Source organism: Eucalyptus grandis, chromosome 7 (assembly GCF_016545825.1).
Source record: "Eucalyptus grandis isolate ANBG69807.140 chromosome 7, ASM1654582v1, whole genome shotgun sequence".
Classification (NCBI taxonomy): Eukaryota; Viridiplantae; Streptophyta; class Magnoliopsida; order Myrtales; family Myrtaceae; genus Eucalyptus; species Eucalyptus grandis.
Window position 1 is genome coordinate 38,370,581 of NC_052618.1, and position 11,905 is coordinate 38,382,485.

Sequence of the window (11,905 nt, forward strand, 5' to 3'; positions counted from 1 at the left end):
TCGGGGCATGAAATCATCAATTTTCCGGGAAGCATACTTATAGAGAAGCAATTTTATGTGCTTTTTATTTAGACTTTTCTCATGTTTTGACCTCTTCGTACGCTGCAAAAAGGAAAAAGGAAAGTTTAGATGTGCACGATATCTAAAGGCTGGGGATCTTTAATTCAGATCGATACTCGATCATAATATCCTAGTTCCATGACTCTGAAAGCTTTACGCTAACACCATCTTTAAAACCTAGTATGGGATTGCGGTAGACATCTCCTATCTTGATTTCTGTCCACCTGTAAATAAGTAGACAGAAAAGAAGATCATGAGACAACTGCCACGAGATCTCGGCCACATTTTCTTGCCAGAGACGACCAATATATTTGGAAAAGGATTGAGAATTTGTCTACCTAAACTTTGTGACCAACACATGAAGAAATGCACATAAGAAGGCTCGAGTGTATTCTGCACCCACACATTGTCTCATTCCTCCACCAAAAGGCGTGAAGTTCTGCGATATTGTGCCTGAATCAAGATCCTGATATGCAATGGACATCAAGATATGCCAAGAAGACGGAAAAAATTCAGTCCATGAAGATTTATTGAAGAGAAAGCTCATGAAATATCTGCTAGCTTTTCAAGTGTCACACCTTCCAGCGCCAAGGGTTAAATTCAAGAGGATTCTCAAACACATTGTGATTCATATGAAGAGCGGTCGTGACTACCATGATCGACCACCCTTTTGGGATCGTAAATCCTGCAAGTGCATAGTTTGTGAGAGTATATTGCTAATTAGAGTTTCAAAAGTGCGAACATCCATCGGGACCACTCACCTTTCACTGGGATATCTTGTAATGCTCTTCGGAGTACCCCTGGAATGGTATTTGCCAGCCTGAGTGTTTCATTTATTACCTGAAGTGTTTTTTTTTTTTTTTTCAAGAGTACTTTTACATGTTGGAACATGATTGCATAGAAGGCGTAATTATATATATTCTTGTGAAGGGATTCTGCGTCACCTGCATCGTGAAAGTCATCGACTTGTATTCATCCCAACAAAGTGCAGTACTTTGATGCTCTCTCTTTTCAAGGATCAGTTTGTGCTCGGCCTACGATGTAATCATTGTCATTATTGAACAATTTTTCACAATATGGCAAGTTCATACTTGTTAAGTAAATCCTCTCACCCTTAATTCTGCTAGGACTGCTGGGGTCTCAGACAGTAGCTTGAAGATCATAGCCAGCATTGTCGAAATAGACTCAGAACTTGCGAAGATGCCCGCAAACATCAACTGAACTATGAAATCCTCTGTCAGGAACTCCTGATCGGGCATGCTGTCAATTGCCTGATCAAGAAAATCCACATTGCTTGTTTTCCCTGAATTGAGTCTCTCCCTCAGGATACCTTTGAGCATATCTATCAATTTCCTGTGTTCCTGGAGTGAAACGATGAATTGTCAAAAAGATTAAGATTCATGTATTTGGCTCAAAACTTGTTTTGTTTCCAAGGTTTGCCTTAAACTAATTTTCTACTTCATAGCCCATGCTTTCCTACTCCTTGAAGCCTATTCTGTCAGTCCTCTATGGCTAAAGAAAAAACTCAGTATACTATCTTTTTGAACCATTTAGGTGTTGGAGTTGGCACTATGGGCATTTCCTAACTGCAGGGGAAAATGAAATGGCGATTGAGATTTTCTTCTGTCGATAAAAATGTACGAAAACATAAGAGGTGTTGCAATTTTAATTACCTTTAGGCACCTACGGTATGCAGTACCAGGGACATTCAAGGGAAATGCCATGAAACCTCTTAAGAACCTGTTGCTCCACTCATTGGTAGCGTCTGCTGAAGCCTCATCAGCATCATAACTAAAAAGTTGCTTCCCCGCGAAATCGAACATCATCTAAAAGATGGTTAGTTCAACAAAATAAACTTGTAAGCTCAATGAAAAAATTTCAATGTTGTAAATTTTAAAGAAGACATGCCCCAAACTGACAAACTAGAGTTTTACAGCAGAAGCAGCTTGTTTCACTTCGATGCACGGTTGGCTAGACCACATTCTTAGACATCTCTCAACCCCTTCCTCTATTTGCTGAAGCAGCTTTTCTCTGAGGATGTCGGAGCCAAAGTGATTCAGAAAGATTCTTCTTATGTACTTGTGAACTAGACCGACTCTGCTCAAGCGGGATTCACCCTCCATTGCAAGTATCTTGGCAAAGGTGTCAAAGTACCACATTTCAACGAGCCTCCCTTCTTGCTGAAGGATGTGATTATTAAATTCAGGGTCTACAGAAAAAATGATTGGCCGACCTGCTAAACTGGTTCGGAATATTGGCCCATACCAGAAAACAGAATACATTGATTATCACGTTAATTCTTTCAGGAAGCAAGAGAACCTGTTTCCTTTGCGGCAATCTCTATTAAGCAAACATCGTTGAAAGAGTTTAAGAATGGACTCAAGCGCTTTCTCATCGTTCAAGCTTCTCAAAATCCATTTATTTTTTTATATTCAACCTTAAAAGAAGTTCGAAAGGTCGTTATGGGTTTGGGTAGAAAAATGTAAAGAAACCAAAGAATGTTACCAGTAGAAAAACCAAACTCAACCTGACAGATTAAAAACATAGAGTACTCAATTTGTAATTATATAGTTGAACAGATAATCTTTTTCTTTTTTTTTTTGAACAGATAATCTTTTAGTGCAACACCATACCATTACAACTTGACGCACGCGTGATATTCACGATAAGGTTGAAAGCCAAGCCAATCTAATCGGGTTTTCAAGAGTCAGGCCACACAAGACCAAATTAATATGGACCCCGCAATCTACAAAACCTTGGGTGGAAGGATGTTACCTCTGAACTCTCTTTCTAATGAACGGATGAAGGTCAAGAGAGTAGCTGGGAATCAAGAGCTTAAGAGTCTCCCCAAGGAGAGGCAAACCCATTGAACCTGGAGGCAAAACTCCATTGCATCTGGGTTTTCTCCACTTGTAGACCCAACGAACAAAGTACAATAAAGTCGCTACCGCAAGGCACAATGAAAAGACCCACATTTTTCTCTTCAAGTTTGCGACTCTTCTAATCCTACAAAGAGACCAGATTTATAGATGGCCGACATTTGCATGAGACATTTGCATGAACTGTCGCACCCCTAATCCCAGGGGGATGACACGACTATTCTTTTACCCAAAGTATGCAATCTCTGACCATCCAAATCCAACCTCCAAAAGTCTGTCGATATCACTCTCACTCTATAGGTCACTAACTCTCACGAAGTTACGTGAATTTCGTCCCATAGTCACATGTGAGTCACATGTGCTGGTAAGCATGCGAAGATTTGCCCGGCCAAGAGAAATCAAAGTTATCCATTTCCAGCGGTAATGTAAGACTCCACGCCTAAAGTTTATTTTAAGAATGGGTCTCCTCTGATGACTCTTTTAAGAAAATAGGGCCTATTTGAAAATTTCCCAAACATAGAACACGTGATTCCTATCTTGCTTATACAGTTGAACAGATTATCTTTTAGTGTGACACCATACTATTATAATTTTATACACACGTCTGAAACCAAAGCCAAGCTAATTGAGTTTTTCAATGCCAATTCACTTTGGTTTGTTTTCGTTCCCCATATAGGACCAAATTAATATAGACTATATTTCATCAACTCATGCACTCCCCTTGGAATTACAAAAGAAAAATGGAGGAGGAGATGTTACCTCCATTTGTTTTGCAGAAAATGAGTGATTTTAAATTTTTTAAAATAATTGTTTGTAGCACTGAAAAAAATAAATAAATGAAAAATATTTTCATCGTCCACGAAAATATTTAGACATTGTCTACAACGAAAATATTTTTCATTGATTAATTATTTTCCTTTTTAAGAAAATATTTTCCAAATCATTTATTTTTCGTGAAACAAATGGACCTTTTGATGGGTTTTGCTTTGGACCAAGTTTGGAATCTAGATGGACGGTATCCCAAAAAACCAAACCAAACTACTCATACTTTAAAAAAAAAAAAAACCATTAATCTTAAGCAATTCACCACTTCCATAGGCAATTATCTTTTGTTTTTGTATTAATATTTCTTTTATTTGGATACTTAAAAGAATGACATCAATTGAGTTTCATATTCCCAATTACTTCTTCCGGCGGGCTTTGGCACTTCTTTTCAAAAAGCAAACGGGTTAGCAACAATGTCATACATCACGTCATACATCCCAAACCCGCCCGCCGCATTCCTATGCCATTTTATATATAATAAAAGATACAGTACGGCCCAAAAAACAAACAAGAAAGATTTAAGTCCTCCTTAGACCTTCCATGAGCCGCCATTCAAAATTAGACAAATAATTTTGTTTTTCTCCTATTTCCTTATATCAAAATTAGACAAAAATTTTGTTTTTCTCCTCAAGGTTTTTCATTAAAAAAAAAAAAAAAAAAGAGGAGTTCCTTTGGCAGCGGCAGCGGCAACAAATAATCAGCATGTTTAAAGACAATTTTCCAACTGCGACTATGAAAATTCAAGGTCAGACTCGAAATTCAATGATAAAATTGCCCTCGTGACAAGATTCCAAAATCGAGAATGGCTGACAAGATGCTAAGGGTGATAAATGGTACATCCTCAGCACTCGTCTGATTTGAAAGGGAAAATTGCATCTTAAACCCATGAAGTTAAACATGTGTTGGTCAAAAGTTAAACATGACTTTTTGTTAAAAATATGTCTCGAGTTTGAACCCGTTAAAAAAACTGGACTAATGAGAATACGTGAACTTGATCACGTGTGAGTCAAAGCAGCGCATGTGAATTAATCAGCCAAAATTGTCAAAAGAAGATTGCATGCAGATCTACAAGCCGCAAGCGTGAAGAATAGGCCAGAAGGGAGAGTGCAGCTGTGAGAGGGAAAGTCCAAAATTGCTGCTTGTATTTAATGCAAATAGAAGCTTTTTGTCTTTTGTTATTTGGCTGAAGTGCAAGAGAGAATAGTGCTCGAGTTGGACTTCTTCAAGAAAGCTTGGGGAGTTGGCATGCATGAAGAAAAGTGCAATGATGGCATTCATTGCATGGGTCAAAGAAAGAAGAAAGAAAGCTTCATACGTCCATTTTCTCCCCTCCTTTAATGCATGCATGGACATCCATGGATTATGGTGGGCTTGCTTTGTCCTTTCTTTCTCTGAAGAAGACTTCCTCACGTTGCAATAAATAATGGAGACTCTCTTTTATATTATAAAAAAGGGAGATGTCCAACGGAGAAGAGTGCACCCAATTTCGGTGGCCGAGAGAGAGCTCCTAAGGAGTGTAGAGAGTTCTCTTATGTGAGGGATTTTCTCGTTGTAATTATACCCGAGTATTTTATCCAGTTAAATTCTTGTGAGTAGAATTTGTTTAATTCCTTGAGTGAGATTTCACTAGGAATTGTTAAGGGCTAAACACTATGTGAGTTATTTGGATGTAATTTGGGGCCGGGAAACACTAAGAGTGTGTTTGAGTACTCGAGTGATTGTAATCTCTAGTGTATCGTTTGTTTCTATAGTGGAATTCTTTACTGCTCTCCTCATGGATGTAAATTCCAATATTCGAACCAAACCACGTAAATCTAGTGTCCAATTTCCTTTCCTTCATTCCGACTATTTTATCCGATTTGCTTGGTCCATATTCCGCGTGCACAACAAGTGGTATCAAAGCCTGGTTTGGCTGACGTGAAGCGAATCGGTGACTAATGGAAGATGGAATTGTGAGAATCAACCGATTTGATGGGAAGGATTTTGCTTTCTAGAAGATGCAGATTGAAGATTGTCTGTACCTGAGAAATTTGCACTTGCCATTATCTGGGGAGAAACCAGACTCGATGAAGGATGTCGAGTGGGAATTGCTGGATAGACAAGCAATGGGTGTTATTCGGCTAACGTTTGCTCGTAACATTGCATTTAACATCGTAAAGGAGAAAACCACTGCGGGACTAATGAAAGCCCTATTGAATGTGTACGAAAAACCCTCTACGATCAATGAGGTCTATTTGATGCGACTTTTATTTCACTTAAAGATGGGCGAAGGTACGTCAGTAGCTAAACATATCAACAAATTCAACGAGGTCATTAACCTATTGAGTTCGGTGGAGATTAACTTTGAAGATGAGGCACATGCGTTGATTTTATTATCCTCATTGCTTGATAGTTGGAATACTACTGTTACTGCTATTAGTAATTCCTCTTGGTCACGAAATTTGACGTTTGATGAGGTTCGTGATTTGATTCTAAGTGAAGACATTTGTAGGAAAGAATCTGGTGAACCCGTGTCTACTACTTTAGTAGGTGAAAGTAGAGGAAGAACTAGTACGCGTGTTAGCATGAACATGAACATACGTAGTCAATTTGGGACTGGTAAAGTTGTCTGTTGGAATTGTAGCAATAGTGGGCATCGTAGAAGAGACTATTTTAAGCTGAAAAATGAAAATGGTAAGGGAATTAGAGTTGATTCTAAGATAATGTTGAAGCTGTAGCTGAGAATGAATTTGATGGTGTCGATTGTGTCTTATATGTCACTGAGGATTCGTCATTTGATAGATGGATAATTGATTTTGGTTGTTCATTTCACGTTACACCAAATAAGAACTGGTTTATCACTTATCAGTGCATGGGTAGTGGTAAAGTCCAGTTAGGAACAATGCTAAGTGCAATGTGTTGGGTGTTTTGTGATGTTAAAATTAGAATGCATGATGGTATTGTGAGGATATTAACTGGAGTAAGACACATTCCAGAATTGAAAAAAAAAAAAAAAACTTAATTTCCTTAGGTACCCTAGATTTAGCTGGTTGAAGGTATTCTTCAGAAGTTGGAGTTCTGAAGGTTGTTCAAGGTGCCTTAATGATAATGAAAGGAATCAAGCACGGAGGCCTGTATAAACTTCAAGGTGAGACAGTGACAGGTTTCGCCTCGGAGACATTGGATGCATCTGTTCAAGAGTCTTTTGATTGCTCGAGGAAGACTTAGGTGTTTGTGCCAATGCACAAGTTTGATGTTGGTGTCAGGATCACGCGGTTGAGAGCTTTGATTGAGATTGAAACTAGTAAGTTGATCAAGCATGTGTTGACTAACAATAGCATGGAGTTCTACTCGGAGCTGGCAAATAAATTCTACATGACAGAGGGCATAGTGAAACACCGCACTAGTGCCAATAAATCACAACAATTTGCAAAATTGATGAGTATAACATTACTAAAAACGGTCCGTAAAATGATCTCTAGTACTAGTGTTGCTAGGAGAATTCTAGTTGATGTGCTTAATACGATAAGCTACTTGGTGAATAGATCCCCATTAATTGCTATTGAATGGTGGACTCCTAAATAAGCGTGATTAGGTAACGTTGCTAGTTATTCTATTTTTAGAATATTTGGTTGCTCGTGTTATTTTCGAGTGAGTGATGGTAAGCTTGATGAGAGGGCAAGGTGCATATTCCATGGCTATGCACAAGGTGAGTGGGGCAATCAGTTGTGGTGCTCGAATATAAATTCACATGTTGACTGCAGAGAAGTTACCTTTGATGAGTCTTAGGTACTTCTGGCTAGGAGTGTTTGTGGCAATGTTAATACGGATCTGGACGGTATTCGGCTCAAGGTGGAGTTGCAACCAGAAAGTCCTAAGGTAGCAGGTACTAGCAGAATAATCGACACGGATGATGCTTATAGCGAGGTGGAGCCGATAGAGCTAATGATTGTTGTAGCTGCTGAATTTGACAAGGTGCGTGTTTGATCTTTTATCAGATATGGAAGCAATGATGGTTTTGTTTTATCTGTTATACAGGAAGTTATGTCAGAAAATCCTTGTGGAGTAGCTAATTATGTAGGTGGAGTTGGTGTCTTGATGAGGTCCACAATTATGGGGAAGTTTAAGCGCGGCTTGAACTTAGAAGCACTATGTGTCAGTTGAACCCATTGGGGCTGTGGGAGAGTAGTAGCGAGGTGTCCACTGAAGTGATTATGACTTGGCTGAAACGTCGAGCCAAGATGGAAATTGTTGAAAATATGTCTCGAGTTTGAGCCCATTGAATAAAATCGAACTAACGAGAATACGTGAACTCGACCATGTGCAAGTCAAAGCAGCACATGTGAATTAATCAGCCAAAATTTTCAAAGAATATTGCATGCGGATCTACGAGCCGCAAGCGTGAAGAATAGGCCAGAAGGGAGCGTGCAGCCGTGAGAGGGAAAGTCCAAAATTGCCGCTTGTATTTAATTTGAATAGAAGCTATGTCTTTTGTTGTTCGGCTGAAGTGCAAGGGAGAATAGTGGTCAAGTTGGACTTCTTTGAGAAAGCTTGGGAGTTGGCATGCATGAAGAAAAGTGCAATGATGGCATTCATTGCATGGGTCAAAGAAAGAAGAAAGAAAGCTTCACACATCCATTTTCTCCTCTCCTTTAATGCATGCACATGCATGGACGCCCATGTATTATGGTGGGCTTGCTTTGTCCTTTCTTTCTTTGAAGAAGACTTCCTCACGTTGCCATAAATAATGGAGACTATAAAAGAGAGAGATGTCCAACGGAGAAGAGTGCACCCAATTTCGGTGGCCAAGAGAGAGCTCTTGAGGAGTGTAGAGAGTTCTCTTATGTGAGGGATTTTCTCGTTGTAATTATACCCAAGTGTTTTAGCCAATTAAATTCTTGTGAGTAGAATTTGTTTAATTCCTTGAATGAGGTTTCACTAGGAATTGTGAGGGGCTAAATACTGTGTGAGTTATTTGGATATAATTAGGAGCTGGGAAACACTAAGAGTGTGTTTGAATACTGGAGTAATTGTAATCTCTAGTGTATCGCTTGTTTCTATAGTGGAATTCCATACTGCTCTCCTCGTGGACATAGGTTCCGATATTCGGACCGAACCACATAAATCCGATGACTGATTTCCTTTCCTTCATTCCGACTATTTTATCCGATTCGCTTGGTCCTATTCCGCGTGCACAACACTTTTGATAGCAAAAATTTGCCACATTCAACAGATGATGAAGTTGTAAACCTTTGTAAGGTATCAAAACTGGAGAAACCTATAAAGGCTAACTCACAAACAACGAAAGGTGTTCGATAAGCGCAAATCACGTGAGTACCTAAGGGACAGCAGAATGTCTCTTTTTCAACAATAAATGCCTGCACATCGAGTATAACAACCTACACAGAGAAAATGATATACAAGTATCTTGAGAAGCACAAGGACGCAGAACTCTGGGATTGCTCAAGAAGGTATTTTGTGTCCACCCACTCTTTCCTGGATGAGTTTCATGCAGAAGATACACCGTAAATCTGCTTGTCCAGTTTCTGTCGCTGCAGTCATCAGACATCTAAGGTTGCATCAAGGGAGATCCACCATCAAGATGTTGACACTTTCACTGAGCGACACCTGGAAACATATAGGATACAATGTCTGAGTGAAACTGCCAGGAGAAAATGCATTTCGGCTTTCATTTCGGCACGAAGGGACTGATAAGAAAGAAAAATGTTCATTCACAGAACTGATTGAGCTAAGATAAACATTGACCGATCTGTCCTCAAAATTTAGAGTGGCTGCACAAACCTTTTAGGTAAAGAAGGAATTGCAACTGCATTTCAAGTAGTCAACAAATATTGGATCCTATGTAGCTGAAAACAGGCATAGATGAACGATATTCCAGCATCTTGCTATAATGATGGCAGTCATCTTAGAATGACACCATCTCCACCCAGAAATTTTCCACTATTTCCAGAACTTACTTTCATTGGGAAAACATATGTAAACCATGTGTTTATCAAACAATATCAAGCTCAAAATAAAGAACCAGGCAGCCACTCTCCTTTCCCAGTCTGTCATCTCGCACGACGCAAATACCCCAAAATCCAGCCTGCCCCACTCCTAGGTGCCAAAAATGGAAGCACATTGAGTTCGATCCTCCTATAGGATTACAATGGCATTTTGGAAGAGAAAACCCTGTGGGGTTTTGCTTTGGGCCAGTTTGGAATCTAGATGGACGATATCCCAAAAAACCGAACCAAATTACTCATACTTAAAAAATACCATGAATCTCAAGCAATTCACCACTTCTATAGGCAATTATCTTTTATTTTTGTATTAATATGTCTTTTATTTGGATACTTAAAAGAATGACATCAATTGAGTTTCAAATTCCCAATTACTTCTTCAGGCCGGCTTTAGCACTTTTTGAGAGCAAAAAGCGTAGGGTGCTGAGACATTCTGCGCGCGCAAAAAAAGATTACGAATCAGATTCGCCCCGTGGCAAATGCAAAGAACAACAAGAGCCCAAAATCACAATCCATTTAGTAGGATTAACTATTAAGAGTCCTCAGTTCCTACTCCAGAATCCATCCACAATTCAGACCAAAACACAAGAACAAAAAACGAGAATTCCGCCTAATCGCAAACATCCCCGGCCCTAACTTTAGCAAATGAAAACAGGCAAAGCACGCGCAGCAGAACTTAGCATATCGGATTCGGCGAAATAAGTGCTACGACATTACATTGTTCTCGCTGGAGCATCGCTTTCACCGCCGAATCAATCGATCGAGCACAAACGCCTACTGACGGAAAAGGAGCAAAGCTCGGTCGCCGACGTACCTGTTTGCTTCTGGCGGAGGTTGAGCGCCATGGCTGCCGGAAGCTGCGTTCAGCTCGAGCTTACGAGATGGAGAATAGAAAGTGGAGATCCGCGCAGCAGATCATTCGCCGCTCCAGCGGTCGCTTCTCCCGAGCTTTCGGCCTCGATCGCGATCTGGAGACAGTGGCAGAGTCGATGGGAAAACGTTGCCGACAAGATGACGAGCCGGATTTGCGGTCGCGCTTTCGTAATGGGCTCGATCGGTTCGGCCTGATTTGGACTGAGCGATTTAACGATCTGATCATCGTTATATTCTATATGTTTCCAAACATAATATAGGATATGAGCAATTCGAAGTTGTCTTACCATATTCGACACATGTACGTTATGATGGTTCAAGTTAGGAACAGGACTAGCACGTTTCTTCTGAAAATGGTCAATAGGAAAGGGCCGAGAAAACTTTAGGTGTTTCCATAGCAAGACATTCTCGTCTTTGAAAGCTAATTAGTGGGTATCAAGTGTACTTTTCTATTTCCCAAATATATCATACTTGTAATACGATGACTAATTTGGACATATGAGATCATTATTTTTGTTAAGCATGGAACAAAAATCACTCTCTGAGGTTTGAATTGGAGGTCCTTAGAACAAACCAAATGTACAAAATGAAATAAATTGATTTGACCTAATGTAATCAAACTTGACTTGAAGTTGAGGTTTCATTTTCCTAGAACTTTATTTCTGAACTTCTGGCTTGAGCTTAACTCGATAAGTATTATATGTCTCAATACCACCCTATCTAGACACCACTTGGTTATTAATTTTTATCATGAAATTTAAGCTCTAGCTCAAATTTCATCATAAAATGAAAACTACAACTGACATGATTTTTCTTTGTCATATGGAAACTCATTCGTGTATTTAATATAGAACATATTTGAACTAGTTAAATGAAGCTTTATAAGTTATTAAAAATAACTCATTAGGAAGTTTGGGGCCAATTCGGTTTAGATATCAAGGCCAAGTTAGGCTAGGGAGCCCTTGAGAAATTCAAGTAAAGCATAATCAATCTCATTTTGACTCCATCTAATCCTCGAATCACCTGTACTCAGGTCAAACTTAGCAAGAGCTGAAGAATCTCCGTTCGTTAACAAGTCGGGACAATAGTCATGATTGGACCTTGGATTGCTTTATAAGACTTTTTACCTAGACCTGATTATGTGTCTAGTGATTCACCTAGCCATCTAGACCCACTAGATCTGAGCTTTAAATTGGGTAAGTCAAGACAAGCAATTTCTTTCTAAAGTTTTGGCTCTAGTACCTAATGTTCACACATGAATTTTGT

General features: G+C 39.4%; 1 protein-coding gene and 1 long non-coding RNA gene across 2 annotated transcripts; both read right to left on the minus strand.

The window, feature by feature from the left end:
• Positions 1–394: 394 nt before the first annotated feature.
• Positions 395–2,219, minus strand: LOC104455537 (cucurbitadienol 11-hydroxylase). The gene is made up of 7 exons (XM_018877454.2): positions 1,995–2,219; positions 1,734–1,886; positions 1,173–1,421; positions 1,005–1,094; positions 822–900; positions 639–745; positions 395–526 (listed from the first exon to the last, which is right to left on the minus strand). The coding sequence occupies exons 1-7, from the start codon at positions 2,217–2,219 to the stop codon at positions 395–397; spliced, it is 1,035 nt and encodes a 344-aa protein (XP_018732999.2).
• A 6,812-nt stretch (positions 2,220–9,031) lies between these two features.
• On the minus strand, positions 9,032–10,791 carry LOC120295342. Its single transcript, XR_005552698.1, has 2 exons — positions 10,581–10,791; positions 9,032–9,371 (listed from the first exon to the last, which is right to left on the minus strand). It is a non-coding gene; the product is annotated as an uncharacterized LOC120295342 (long non-coding RNA).
• Positions 10,792–11,905: the final 1,114 nt, after the last annotated feature.